Below are 14,027 nucleotides of genomic sequence, written 5' to 3'. Positions count from 1 at the left end.
TAGAATGAATAAGTTATTTTATTTCTATAAATAGATTAAAAAACAATTAACTTTTGACAACATTAACTTATAAACTTTTGCTTAGGCCAAATCTGGCACTGAATCTTCATGAGAACTTCCAACCTGTTGATGTAACAAAGGTTGTAGACGGGGGTCTGCATCGCTACAGTGTAAACGTAACATGACTTCCATGCCCACACAAACAATCATTAAAGGCCCAATTGGTACTTTTGTTTTTCAACATACCTTGTTTAAGATAAAAACATACATGATAAAAAGAATTCATAAATATCAAAACGTGTCCACTGAGCATAAAGGAAAATACAAGCTGCTTTTCCTGCAAACACTAGCGAGAACGTAAGTAGTCTACCTGCGTACTTCATATGTATTAAAAAGACCTGTCAATCATTTAGAGGCTGGCCGTGGGTTTCAGTCATGTATTCTGTTGGTGAGACCGTTGTTTCCCTTAAATAGATTGAGCACATGAGGATGGAATAAGAGTCTATGCGCGCGTGTGCTATTTTGCAGGAGGGATTTAGTCTGCTGCAAAAAGCCGTAAGCACTGAAATGGAAACAAGTTAAGCGCTTTGTCATGTGTTTCTTTCACTGTAGTTCATACCGTGTTTTGTGTTAATATTGGCCACATTTGTTAAATTTGACATGTATCTTAATTTGAGAATGATTCAGCAAAAAAAAAAAAAAATCGTACTTTTAGAATTCCAAGCAGCATTGTCATTAAAAAATGCACATGGGATGTTCAGTTTAGTACAAGCCCAGCTTGTACGTACACTAATGATTTGCTCTCTTGTAAGACATGTAGTATTAGTGATATGAGCGCACTTAAAAGTAAATGAGTGACAAGAAGTCACAGAGAAAACCCAAATGAAAATGATAATCTTAATATCCTCATCCATTAGTGAAAATACTGGAATGTTATAACTGTTTCATGTTGCTACAATACTGACCGGTAAGATAAAAAAAAGATAAAACCCTCACAGTGTCGCGTGACATTGAAAACAGCAACCAGTATGACAGTGTGAACGTGGCAGGTCGCTCTGCTCGACGGCGCCGCTCACAGTTCGGTACCCGTCGACTCTCTCGCCCCGGGTTGAGACCGCGAACGGTTCCTATCTGTTCTGCCAGTCGCCGCTGGTTCCCACGCGGGCCGGTTCGCTCAGGAGTCTCTCCCGCCTGTCCGAGTGCGGCGGCCGGCCCGGCGGCAGCAGGATGTAGTGTGTGGCGCTGGCCTTTCTGCCGTCCTTCACGATGGGAACGATGCAGGGAGGGAACTGGGCCGCGGGCGGAACCCGTTCGCTCTGCTGTCTCTGCAGTGTCTTACTCACATAGTTTGGGTTAGCAGCAAAACTCTGCGTGGCGGGCATCACTCCGTTGATGTAAATGGGAAGGCGTTTGGGGCTCGGGGTGCGTGGCGGGCACGGCGGGACCAAGGGGACTCTCGGAGGGATTTTGGGAGGCTTGTCCTCTTCGTTGGAGCTCGAGGTTTTTGAGAGAGCCGGAGGCTTCGGCGGGATGGGGACGCGAGGGGGGATTAGGGGCTTTTCAGAGGTGCCGCCGTGGAGCGGCTGTGGAGCGGCGCCTGGAAAGGGGAACCGGAGTCCGTGTTGGTCGGGCTGCTTGCTGGACAAAGCGTCGCCGACTGCTGAGCCCACACGCTGGTGATCTTCACCCGGGGGAGCGAGAGCCCAGAAGCCGCCTCCTCTACCGGCTGGCCTGTCGTCTCTGCTTGGCCAGGAGAAAGCCACGGCGCCGGTCCCAGCACCGGCCGCCCGCCACGAGCTCTCCTGGTAGGCGTAATTCACCTGGCCAGAGTCTCTGCTCTTGTCCCTGCAAATGGCCTTGGGACAGCTTTTGGGCAAGAGGCGCCGTCGGTCGCTGGTGAAAAACTCCACCTCGCTGTCGGCGGCCTCGTCAGACATGACCTCCTCGGGGTCAGGCAGAGGCGGCAGGGGTTTGGCTCCTCTCGGGTTGCCCCCAAAAAGCGTCCGTCTCTGGGAAGAAGGGACCACCTGGTCTCCGTCGTGAGGCCGCAGCATGTTATCGGACGCCAGGCGGTACGCATCGGAGTAGAAAGGAGACTGTGAGAGGGCGATGTTGCCTGGGAATGGGAAGAACGATCGGGAATTAAACGACAGTCTTTGTGAAATCCCAAATCGAACTGTACACCGAGAGGCCGTCGCTTTTTCCTTCTGCGGTTTTGCTATCGCTGTTGTTTCCTTTTCTGCAAAAACAATTCCCCAAGGAGGAAGCATGGAGAACAGCTTCCATCGCGAGTGTAGTGATGGTGTAGCAAACTACTCTACTGATAATTTTTTGGGCTGAAGGTATCTTCCAGGAAACGGGAGTAAAAACATGTTGAAAACAACCGGTTAACCCATCACCCTCTTCGTCAAACATCAGCCACAACACCCCGATTAACAGAGGAATCGCCATTATCGGCAGCTGAGGCCATTATCTTAACGGAGCTTCCCATAACTTTCCCTGTGAAAACATCCGACGTGCCCCAGACGGCAGGAACAGCTGGTGACCAGCGAGCATCCGCTCTCCCTCCTCCTGCAACCTGTTCTCGGCTCCGTCCAGTGATGAAAAACTCAATCAAAACGCTGTTTTTACTACATAAACCGGGTTTAAACTGCGGTTGGTCCAGGCAAGACATGCTTCATAATATAGATCTATATGATATGATATGTATGATTCATATATTGTATCTATATCTGTATGTATGACCCTTAGATTTGTTCCTTTCTATCTCAAGGTTTAACAGGTAAGCGTAAGTCACATAAATCTAAACAGGTTGTCATAGCAATTCATGCACCAATTATCAACCATTATAGACTAATAACATTATAACAATTTTCCCTGGGAAATTAAAACCAAGATTCTTTCAAATTCACAGAGGATTGAGACCAGTGTCACACGCATCCGATTGAACCGGTTGCTTGTTGTCAATCTGTAGTTTTTCTTTATGATGTGTAGTCATTTTATAACAACTTACAGGGTATATATAGCAAGTAAAAGACTCACAGTTAAGTTCTTTGGCCATTTGTTGCCGTTGAAGCTCCGTCGGGTTTTGATCCATGTCAACACTCAGGCCAAAACCCTCTCTGCAACACAAGAGAGGTTGAGAAATGTACAAAGCTGCGTATGTGTGTGTAAATCATTCCTACACAAAAGCTGTCATGAGTAAGTCATTATGTATGTTAAAAAAACAAGCATGACATATGCTTAAAAGGAAGATATTTTCTGCTCTCCTTCACGTTTGTACATTATGTAACTCAACCATTTTCTTTTGTATGTTAAAAAATCCATCTCCTATCTGTCGACCCTGATAGCGTGATTCTTTAGCGAGTTTCCTTCTCCGGTGTGAAGTGTCAAACAATAGAGCAAATATGATGGATTTACATGACAGACATATAAGGAAGTATTTAATATGAATAGTGCCGGAAATATACTCTTGATATTTGTTTAACGTTATAGTTAAAGTTAAAGTATTGTCACACTACTATAATGACAATGATTACATGTCCATCACTACTGAGAGCGGCGTCTGCGTACCTGTTCAGGTCATGTTGTGTCCAGTAGTTATTCTCACTTCCAGCCATTTTGTGGAAGAAATTGTGTTCTTAAAATGCACTTAGGCCTGTTTAGTATCTGAACACAAGTCAGCTCCGTCAAACCCATCATCGCTTCATTCTAGCCAGTAGAAAGCTGTCGGATGACAAAACAGAAAATTCAGTATTAGAGGATTCACCTGCTCATTTCCATGAGTAAGAGTACAAGTGTTCATTCCCGTTTAGTCGTAGCAGATGCGTCAGGAGGGAATTAGGCTTTAACCACTTCTACATTTGGCTTTTGCATTACATCACTCCTTTCATTTGTTCCGGTCACACCTCCATAAGTGTGAACAGGGCATATAAACAGTGCACATCTGGAGCGCAACCAGAGCACGCACTCGTCCTACCAGGCAGGCGAAAGATCAGGTAGACTTTCTTTAACAAATATTTACTGGCTGGTAACACAAACACATATATTATCTGTGGATGAATCATTATACTAACAATACAGCACATCCCTGTTGTGTTAACTGCAGTAACACAAGCCTGGTCAAATACTTTGGTCTGCTCGGGCAGCTGCCATGTGCATCTCTCTGTGATTTCACCTGAAATCCATTTGTCTGATGAGCAGGCTATTGCGCAACCTCTGGGTCAGATGTGGGAGGGCAGCAGGACTCCGCGCCCTCCTCCTTCTCTGCGACCATGAAACCCTGCAGTATCCGCCCTTACAACAGGCACTAATTGTGCAGCATTCCTACAATACTGCATGACAGACTCCACCGCCGAGACACACGCACAATATCAGCAATTTCCTGAAATATGTCACGATCTGCAGAGTGATGTTACATTTTTTATTGAATTTTAAAAGCTAAAAAAAAAGACCTGTCACAAACACTGAATGATTTGAGAGCTTTACTCACAAGGTCAAGGGTCAAAGATTTTGTTTAAGAGACCATTTGGTTTAAAACCGAGGGATACCCCTGGGTCAGCGACACTCGACCCCGTTGCACAGTCAACACGCAAAGTATTCATTACCTTACAGAATCCAGCAGGGGTGCTGCTCAAAACCTCAAAGTCCGGTGGCCCTTTGTCAATTGTCATACACAGTTACATAAGGGACATTTAGCACCCGGCATTCAACCCGTCCTAAGCACGTCTTGCTTAACATTCATAAAATTGAAATGCTTGAAATCACAGTAAACCGCTGTATTTCAAAATGAAATACAAACACTGAAAAGAAAATACACTATAAACGTATGCTCTTGCTTCTGGAATTGAACCATGCAGCAGTTCTCCAGCAAACCACTAATCTGTTACCTCCGTCCTCCCTCTTACTCGCCCGGAAGGCGGCTCGGGTCTCAATTTTTACTATGACATTCTTCAAAGTCCTGCTCTGTTTCATGTCGCCAACGTGCCTGCGGTCCACGTGGGACGCAAAACGATGCAGCGCATGCATAATGCAACACAAAACCCACCACAAACAAAACAGTGACCCATGGCTTCGTTTGAATATTCATGTTGTCCTTAAAACAACCGACTGTTGCGTCATTTCCGCCAGTGATCCTCGGAGATGGAAGACGCTGAACAATTATGAATTCTACCGGCGAGTACTCAGTGTCCATGAATGGAGCCACTCTCAGGCATGAATGGGGCTTTGTGTCACTTTGGTGCGCAGTGAAGCAAGCCTGAAAATACAAGCGAACTCTCCCATGAGGTTAGAGCCGAGGACACGCCATGGAGACAGGCTGACAGGGCCAAGGTATGGGCCTGTCCCACACACTGTTTGACTGGCACTGGCCAGACCCCGAAGAACAATTTGTCCATGTCATGCAGGAGCCTGGATGTGCCGTCTTTAGCTCACTGCTTTCAGGCAATAGGCCATTCACCGACTGGACCTTTACAGATAACTTAATTTATGTGCTGGGATAAAGTATGTGCTTTACATCACCTGATATAGCTTTTGTTAATTCTGCTGGCCAAGTTACACTTACGCTTAGTAGGCTGGACAGATATCTCACCAAATGCTTCCAATGGAGCGGAATACAGAGAAATAACTGAAGATGTTACTTCAGTTTCTCAGCAGAAGCTTTTGCAGCCTAGATGAAAGTGTATTTAATCAAATAATGAAAATAAAAAAACGTGTTTTTTTTAAAGAAAATATTTAAATTGGTGACTGGGACCTTCATAAAGTTTTATAGAAAGAGGATTATAATATTGTTTAATAGTTTAGCAACAACCACACTTACAGACTCGATATGTATTGGTTTGTAGATGGGTCATATGTAAGAGGCCTATGTAAACAACTAAATGGGTATTTAATCTTTTCATTCCTAGATAAATAGCACAGCACGCCTGGCCAATATACGCTTCTCACTGAAATTACCAATACACAATACACAATATACAATATACACGTTCTGACAGAAAGGCCTTTTTTCAGGTAATATCTTTGAATTCTTATAGTTGATATTGTTTAGCAGTTTGTTAGGCTGTGACACTGTACTGATTATTAATAGCTATACTTAGCAGAAAAGACAAATACAACAGAGATGATCCTCAATAATTACTAATCACAATATATATTCTATAGTTCATTTATATGGATCAATATAGATACGCTATCCAGTTACCGCACAAGCATATACGTGCGCGCGCGTGTGTGTGTGATCACTAGAATTGAAATGAAAACGTAATTAATGTGTTAATTCGTTGGCCGTGACGTCAGCGCCCTCTAGCGGGCGCGCGGTGAGGGGCCGCGCCGGTCGGGACTCCCTCGTCCCCAGATGGGATTTCATCAAAAACGAAGACAAACAAACCACGACGGAAGAGACGAGTCGGTCACACAGTTCACAGGGAAACAGCGACGCGGTCCCGGCGGCTCATACGATCCGATCAGCGGGCTCAAAGACAGCCGCGGGTTACCAAGTGTAAGTGGTGTTAAAAGTCCGGTTCGTATCAAGTCACTTTTCGGGAGGAAAGTCTTACCATCAAAACGGCGTTCGCGCATCGCGGGAGGCCTGGTCGGTGGACCTGTTCCTGGTCAGCGTGGTGAGATCGCTCGGCTGCTTCGGGTCGTGTCTCTCGGTCCCAAACTGAACCATGTGCGATGTCCCTCCTTTGTCAACATCCCCGGGAGGAGGTGAAACTCGTTCGGTCCGCGTGACGCGCGTTTCCACATCTCCTTATAAATCCTTCCAGCCCCCCGACAACCTCGCCGAGACTCCTCCCAGCAGCGAGCGCCTTAAAGGGGGGAGAGAACAGCGCGCTTCACCAAGAAAACATCAGGCAACATCACAAGGAAGAGTATAGTTTACGGCTTTATAGACCAGAAGAAGCGGAAAATAACTATGTGTGTAAGATGGTACATTGTATAATAATAATTATTTGTAATGCTATGAAGCATTTAAATCCGTTAAAGGTTCTTACCAGCTCCAATATTAAAATGCTGCTTGTACATCATCAAGCACCATCACAGAAATACACCAGCAACACTTTGATTTGATTTGCTGCGATGTTTTTGCTCAACATCCAGGATTGTGAATGGAGTTTAGCATCTGAAAATATCCTCCGCCGCTGTAAAATAGAGGAGTTGTCAGTCTGATTGTTTTCCAGTTCAAAACATGGGCCAGATAGACCCCAAAAACGCAGACAGAAACCCACTACAGGTGCAGCTGTTCTCGTGTTAGTCCTCAGTTCCTCCTCATTTCCAGTTTTGGAAATCTACAATAGACATTATAGACGTTACTACGTCAAGTCTGTAAACATCACAAAATGGTAATATTATTGAGGGGTTTCAGTAGAATTACCATTCCATTTTTCCTTGAAACATGCATGTTCATTAATCTGACAGTCAGAATTACAGTTTTGGAACAAAGTGTTGGAGCTAAAAGTCAGTCAGACAATATGATTGTATCTGCCTCATGTGCTGCCTGTTAGGGAAGCTGCTTTTCATAGGGCAGTAAACAGTTTAGGACTGACCTGTGTGGGAGTCATTGAGTGTGTGGGTGGCTTTTGCCGTGAGCACAAAATACAATTTGATAGAGAAGAACACGTACAGGATTGGCTGCCCAGTTAGGGTGGAAAAGACAAACACAACAATTAAAAACATAAATTCAATACTATTGAATGTTCCACAAGTCTATTTGACTTTATTAAAAAAGCTTAGTAGCCTAACTAACTAGGTTTTGTTACAGGTATAGTGGAATTGGACTTGGATGTCACACAGGAGAGCACTGTGTTTGTTCTCACCACGGCTGAGAGGCTGGAGGACAATACGGGACAATACGGGAGGCCATTTACTGGAAAACCGAGGAAAGTGAGTGCGCGTCATTCTGTCCAGAACACACAATGATCCTGCGGTCTTCCTCCAAACTGCTACATGATATTTTTACTGTCGTAAAGGTCCAAATAAATCGTCAGGCAAACACACACATTCAATTTTGTAAAGTGCTGAATAAAATAATCTCACCATAAAAATAGATGCCAAATGACCCCGTGACCTCCCCTCCTTCTATCCTAGTGTTACATTTTCCCACTGTTTTAATACTCCATTAAAGTCCTTCTAGGGCTTCATATATGGAATAAGGAGTGCCTTATACCTATATACCTACCCGTAAATTACAAACCCACAAAATAAATACACCACGTGCACGTCTATTGCTGCAATCAAACTGTCCCTCTTCCACCAAGATTTGTTTGCTCAACGGGATACTCATGCTTTTTTAGCAAATACGCCATTTGGTCCACTTCCTGTGGTGCAATTCAAGAACTGATATCCCAAGCAATCCCAGTGTGACTTAAAGGTGACGCTTCGCCCAACAAATGTAAGGCTTTGTCTTTGAAAGTTGATGGTGCATAACGTATGAATAACGTCAATCCCTTTGAAGGTCTTGGTGACTCCAGGTTCTGTTCTGTCGCGTAGAGCTGAAGCGGAGCCGTGCACATTTAAACTTTTTGCCGCCGGCACATCGTCTGTAGTGTTGCTCCGGGGGCCTCCGTGGGCGCTCGTGGTGACCCAGGATGCTCAAAGCTGTGGGGGTTGTTCTCGGGGTGGGCTCGTCTCCCACAGGGGAGGTCAAGTCATTTCCTGCTTTGAGAGGCCTCCGTCCCTCACAGCTGTCAGTGCAGTCAGAAGCCTGGCTCCCACATCTGTAACAACCCCCCCCTACCTCTCCCGCCCCTTCAAAGATGTGATGGATCGCTCTGAAGGAACTCCCTCATGCTGCTGCAAAATTAAAGACAGATCATCAAAGCTAAACTTTTTATGAGTTCAATTCCATTGAAGACAAGAAACATTTGGTAGAAGCTGATAAAAACACGTAAAATATGAAGCTGGGAAAGACGAAAGCAGAAAACCCCGGAAATGAAACATTTCTCAGAAGATGAACGTCTGACCACTACTTAACAACGTCTCAAGCTGGAATAGGAAAAAAAAGTAAGGTGTTAACATACGTGTTCTATGGTAAATGCATTTGTGTAGGTTGATGTGCTGACATGGTAACACGGGGAATTCTCTTATAGAGTAACCAGCTGTGTACAAACATGTAATAGTAATTAGAGCCCCGTTACAGACTGCAGACACACAAGCCTGCTGCTGTTTTCAGTCACAATCCCCCTTCTCTTAAGTTCAAGTCTCACATTCCTTTTAGTTGTCAAAGGTTGTGACAATTAAGATGAATTAGATGTGAACTTTGAAGAGAGACTATTACAGCAATCTGTCTCTGTTATAGCTGTTATATGTGAAAATGTGTCAAACGTGTCCAGTTCTGCAGTATATCAGTAAAGTCTGTGGTCAGGCGACAGAGCGGAAACAGCGGCCATCGTCATACGGCTCCGGAATGACTAAGAAGTAATCTTAGTTCTCATGGAAAATAATAAACTTCTTTGTTAACACCCACTACTTCCTTCAGCCCGACAAGTAACAGTCATACGGAGATTTACGTCGGTATATTTGAAGTAGTTTTAGGAGTAAGGGATAAATAGGTTTAGATAAGTTCTGAACCAGTAACACTCAGTCAGACTTTCATCACAGCTGTGAGTTTTGTGTGATTTCAAAAACACGGCCTTCTTTTAATCTTTTTTAACTTGACGGATCTGCGGTTGGTTCTGACCAGTTGGAGGCGTCAGGGAGGATTCGGGCTCCTCAAATGTCTGAGTGGGCTCCGCATCACGGCCTTCGACCTCGTCCTGTGAGGACACGGCTCAGTTATTCAAGAACCAACAGCCAGCTGGACTACGAGCAGGATGGACCCGAAGAACGATGCTTGTGCTGCCTTTGATTGTTGGGTCGTCCAGGAACTGCACCAAAAGAAAACACTCTCTGTGAAAGCTATTGTGATCAGATGTTAAACTGATTGGTAGAAATTATACAAATAGCATTACAGGCTGCCAGTGTGCGCTGTGAACAAACTGATGGACTACAGGAAAACGCACAAGCGCACACCAGCACTCAGCTTTAGGTGAAGTGGCGCTAAATTCATAAAGGTCCAGAGATCTAACTGCTCTTTTCCCCCCAGGCTAACAACAACAACAACAAAAAACAGATCAGTCAATGGGCAGCGAGGGGAAGTGGCAAAGATTGCAGTGATTTAATCCCTGTGACATCTGATTTCACGGTGACAGTCTCAATGAATAGCAGAGACTCAAGCTTGAAAAGAGTGATTCTTTGCGCAGGATGCAGCACTGCAGGCCGGGGAAGCTTCCCTTCCTGTGATTTCAGGCCTCAGTGTGGGCAGAGGGTGTCCACGGGCCCAGCAGGAGGCCTTCTGCACCCCTGTGAAGTTGGTCTCTGGTTCATTATAAAATTATGCTGAAGTGAGGACGGAGAAATGTAAAAACATGGCAAAACATGTTATTTGTTTGCACGAGGTAGTGACAGAAAGACATGTCAATATTTGCTTGTTTACACAGTGGTCACAGCTTGTTCTGAGGGCAAAGTCTTTTTGAACCACCACACGACAAACAGAGGCATCTTTCCGGCGGGCAACGGGAAATAGCCGAGTTTGGTAATGTTGTTGTTCCACCGCTGGTTAGTTCACCACGTGCACGTCCACCTCACGGCTGCTATTGGAATGATCGGGACCAGCTGTGTTCTGACAGTTTACACGTTTCTTCAGCCAACCTTGGTACGGTGTCCGCTAAAAGTGCCTCGCTTCGCAACATAGCTCAGAGTTCCGAGGCATGACAGCGTCAATCTTTCTCTCTCCCTCACTTTATCTCTCCTCTCACTCCCACCCTGCTCACGTAGCTTACTCCTGTTCCATCATTTCCTGTTGAGTCACCGGCGGAGTCAGACCGCTCCATGTTTCACAGTTTATTGCTCCCTTCCTCGCTCTCCCCCGCCATCCTGGTCGTAGATGTCTCAGGGTTCATCAGAATGAGCCAGTGTGGCATTGTAAAAGTCCTCCGGCGGACAAGTCCCCAAGGAGGCAAAGCAGATGTGCGAGTCTCTTCCTGGCAACGCAACACAATGCGGCAAATGAATCGGGGGATTAGGGGATTATCTGCACTTCTAACTTCAATGCGATCTGCCAACTGTGTTGATTTATCTCATTGGAAAATCTTTCCTTATTGCTACAGGCTATTTGAAGCGCTGCTAGGAAGTGATGCTGTAGTGAGGTAGGGCTCTGCGTAAACGCAGGCTGTGCTCGCCTGAGTGTGTGAGGGTAGGTTGAGGGCAGGGCTCACAGAAACGAAAGGGCTCTGTGGTGGACTGGTTGAGTCATTCAAAAATGCAGCTGCTGACTCAGTTTGCAAACTTGTCTCCAAGAGCACGTCGCCAGTCTTTCTGGCGTATTGTGCGTGTCAGTCGGATCTGTACGTGTCACGCCTCCAGATCGATCTTTTTAACATTGAGAAAAAAAAGAAACAATACTCTGGATGTTAACATGAATTATTTGGCCTTCATTCTGTAAAACGCTATATAATCGTGGTAGGTTCAGAAAGCACTCAAAAATAGAAAACGAAGCATTGCCTGAAGGAGTGCCGTAATCCCATCCTGGCACCAGGTCAAAAGTTTCTGTGATTCAATCCTTTCGTCATGTGGACAGTTTTCTTTACACACCCTTCTTACCACAGTAGTCTTACAACTGTGTCAGTCCAACCATCAACGCAAGGTGATCCATCTGGTAGAATGGACTCTGGGACACACTCTAGAATTAGTCACCCTGGATATGTTGCAAGGTCCATAAATGGTGTGGCGTTGTTGACATTATTACGTTCAGAGGTTAATTAAGAAGGACACCTCCCTCCATGATGGAATGTGATTTACTGACAATTGCAGAGCTGTTTTACCGGAGTGTGTTGCAAATGAGTAATGCTGCATACTAAGAAATACTTAGCAAACAGTAAAAACCAGCATTACTTACTTGTTTTATTGATATAACAATACAACAACAATAAAGGTTGTAAAAAATAAAAATTGATAAAGAACACAGTAACGGGCCAAAGCCATGAACAATTATTTTAATGCCAATGTCAATAAGAATCTCGTCATCTGACATTACTCGACTTGGGTCGATTGTACTGTTAAACTGTCCCAATAGTATCATACATATTATGGTTATAAAACAGCATTTTTCATTTAAAGTTAATTAATAGTCATTTAATTTGTATATTTAATTTATTTAGACTAGCTAACGTTAGCAGCTACCGTTGTACTGGAATATGTAGCGTTAGCTAGCTGCTCTATGAGTTTTATCAGACCGCCAGCTAAATGTAAGTGGTATTACATACCTAGTCAACATAACATGTATAAGAATGTATTGATACGTAGCGGATTTCTTCTGAATAACTCAAATTTCACTATAGAGCGAATGTTAACACAGCCAAAGTAACAAATTAACGTTAACATCAGCGTATGTTAACTACTGTTAGCTAACGCTAGCAGAGTAACGTCAGTTCAATCCATCAATGTCAGTTGATGGATGGTGTGAACTAGTATTTCTAAAGTTAGTTAAATAAGCTCAACTTTGTTCACTACCAGCTAACGTTAACTTGGTTGTTTCACTGAGCAACTGTCATTTCTCAGAAGATTATGAATTTTAACTTGATTCTTATCTTCAGACTTATGTAAGTTAACTTAACATGCGTCTGCGATCGTCTGCTGCCGGGGGGCAAATTCTCATGCTTCGTTTTTCACACTTAACTCAACATTACATCACACGTAACGTTAAGTTAAGTTAGCCATGGTTGTAGTTTTGTAAAAGCAATGTGATGGGACTTGACCGCTATGTTTAACATAATAAATACCTTAATCAAAAACTGGATTGGGCGGCACAGTGGTGTGGTGGTTAGCACTGTCGCTTCACAGCAAGAAGGTCCTGGGTTCGACTCCGCCTCAGGAATCAGGAATCAAGAAACATTTATTGCCAAAATATATCAAACATACAAGGAATTTGTCTTGGCGGATGGTGCATGACAGTAGACAGTGTAACAATAGACAACAAGACAGCATTGCAAGTAATAAAATAAAGTAAGATGAAATGCTAATGCAATGGGTTAGTAAAAAAAATTGTGAATAAGGCTATGGGTTAGTATAAAACAAGGGAATAAAGTTAAAGTTAAAAATTTAAAATATTTTAAAAAGTTAAAAAATATTAAGCATAAAGTGCACGAACAAGTAACAAAGTGACGAGTGACGACAAAGTGATAAATGACAGTTAAAGTGACATGTGCAGTGTGCAGGGGAGTGACCGGTGGAATGTTATAGTCAGACAGTGGGGGACCGGGCTCTGTTGATGAGCCCGACTGCCGACGGGAAGAAACTGTTTGTGTGGCGGGAGGTCTTAGTCCTGATGGACCTCAGCCTCCTGCCAATTGAAAGGGCACAAACAGTTTATGTCCGGGGTGAGAGGGGTCGGCCACGATCTTTTTAGCTCGCTTCAGAGACCTGGAAGCGAACAAGTCCTGCAGGGACGGCAGATTGCAGCCGATCACCCTCTCTGCAGAGCGGATGACACGCTGCAGCCTGCCCTTGTCCTTGGCTGTGGCTGCAGCGTACCAGATGGTGATGGAGGAGCAGAGGATGGACTCGATGATGGCCGTGTAGAAGTGGATCATCATCGTCTTTGGCAGGTTGAATTTCTTCAGCTGCCTCAGGAAGAACAACCTCTGCTGAGCCTTCTTTGTGATGGAGCTGATGTTCAGCTCCCACTTGAGGTCCTGGGTGATGATGGAGCCCAGGAAACGGAAGGAATCCACCATAGTGACGGGGGAGTCGCACAGGGTGATGGGGGAGGGTGGGGCTCTGTTCCGCCGGAAATCCACAACCATCTCCACTGTCTTTAGAGCGTTGAGCTCCAGGTTGTTGTGGCTGCACCAGGACACCAGATGGTCAGACTCCCACCTGTAGGCGGACTCATCCCCACCAGAGATCAGTCCAATGAGGGTGGTGTCATCCGCAAACTTCAGGAGCTTGACGGACTGGTGACTGGAGGTGCAGCTGTTGGTGTACAG

General features: G+C 44.8%; 1 protein-coding gene across 1 annotated transcript; it reads right to left on the bottom strand.

Annotated features, from left to right (window-relative positions):
- Positions 1 to 2: 2 nt before the first annotated feature.
- On the bottom strand, positions 3 to 6,983 carry errfi1b (ERBB receptor feedback inhibitor 1b). Its single transcript, XM_040193586.2, has 4 exons — positions 6,558 to 6,983; positions 3,574 to 3,726; positions 3,043 to 3,122; positions 3 to 2,116 (listed from the first exon to the last, which is right to left on the bottom strand). The coding sequence occupies exons 2-4, from the start codon at positions 3,618 to 3,620 to the stop codon at positions 1,128 to 1,130; spliced, it is 1,116 nt and encodes a 371-aa protein (XP_040049520.2). The 5' UTR covers positions 3,621 to 3,726; positions 6,558 to 6,983; the 3' UTR covers positions 3 to 1,127.
- Between the last annotated feature and the right edge of the window lie 7,044 nt (positions 6,984 to 14,027).

The sequence above is a fragment of the Gasterosteus aculeatus genome, chromosome 2 (assembly GCF_964276395.1).
Source record: "Gasterosteus aculeatus chromosome 2, fGasAcu3.hap1.1, whole genome shotgun sequence".
Taxonomy (NCBI): Eukaryota; Metazoa; Chordata; class Actinopteri; order Perciformes; family Gasterosteidae; genus Gasterosteus; species Gasterosteus aculeatus.
The sequence above is the reverse complement of the archived record's forward strand: the minus strand, read 5'-3'. Positions and strand labels throughout refer to the sequence as shown.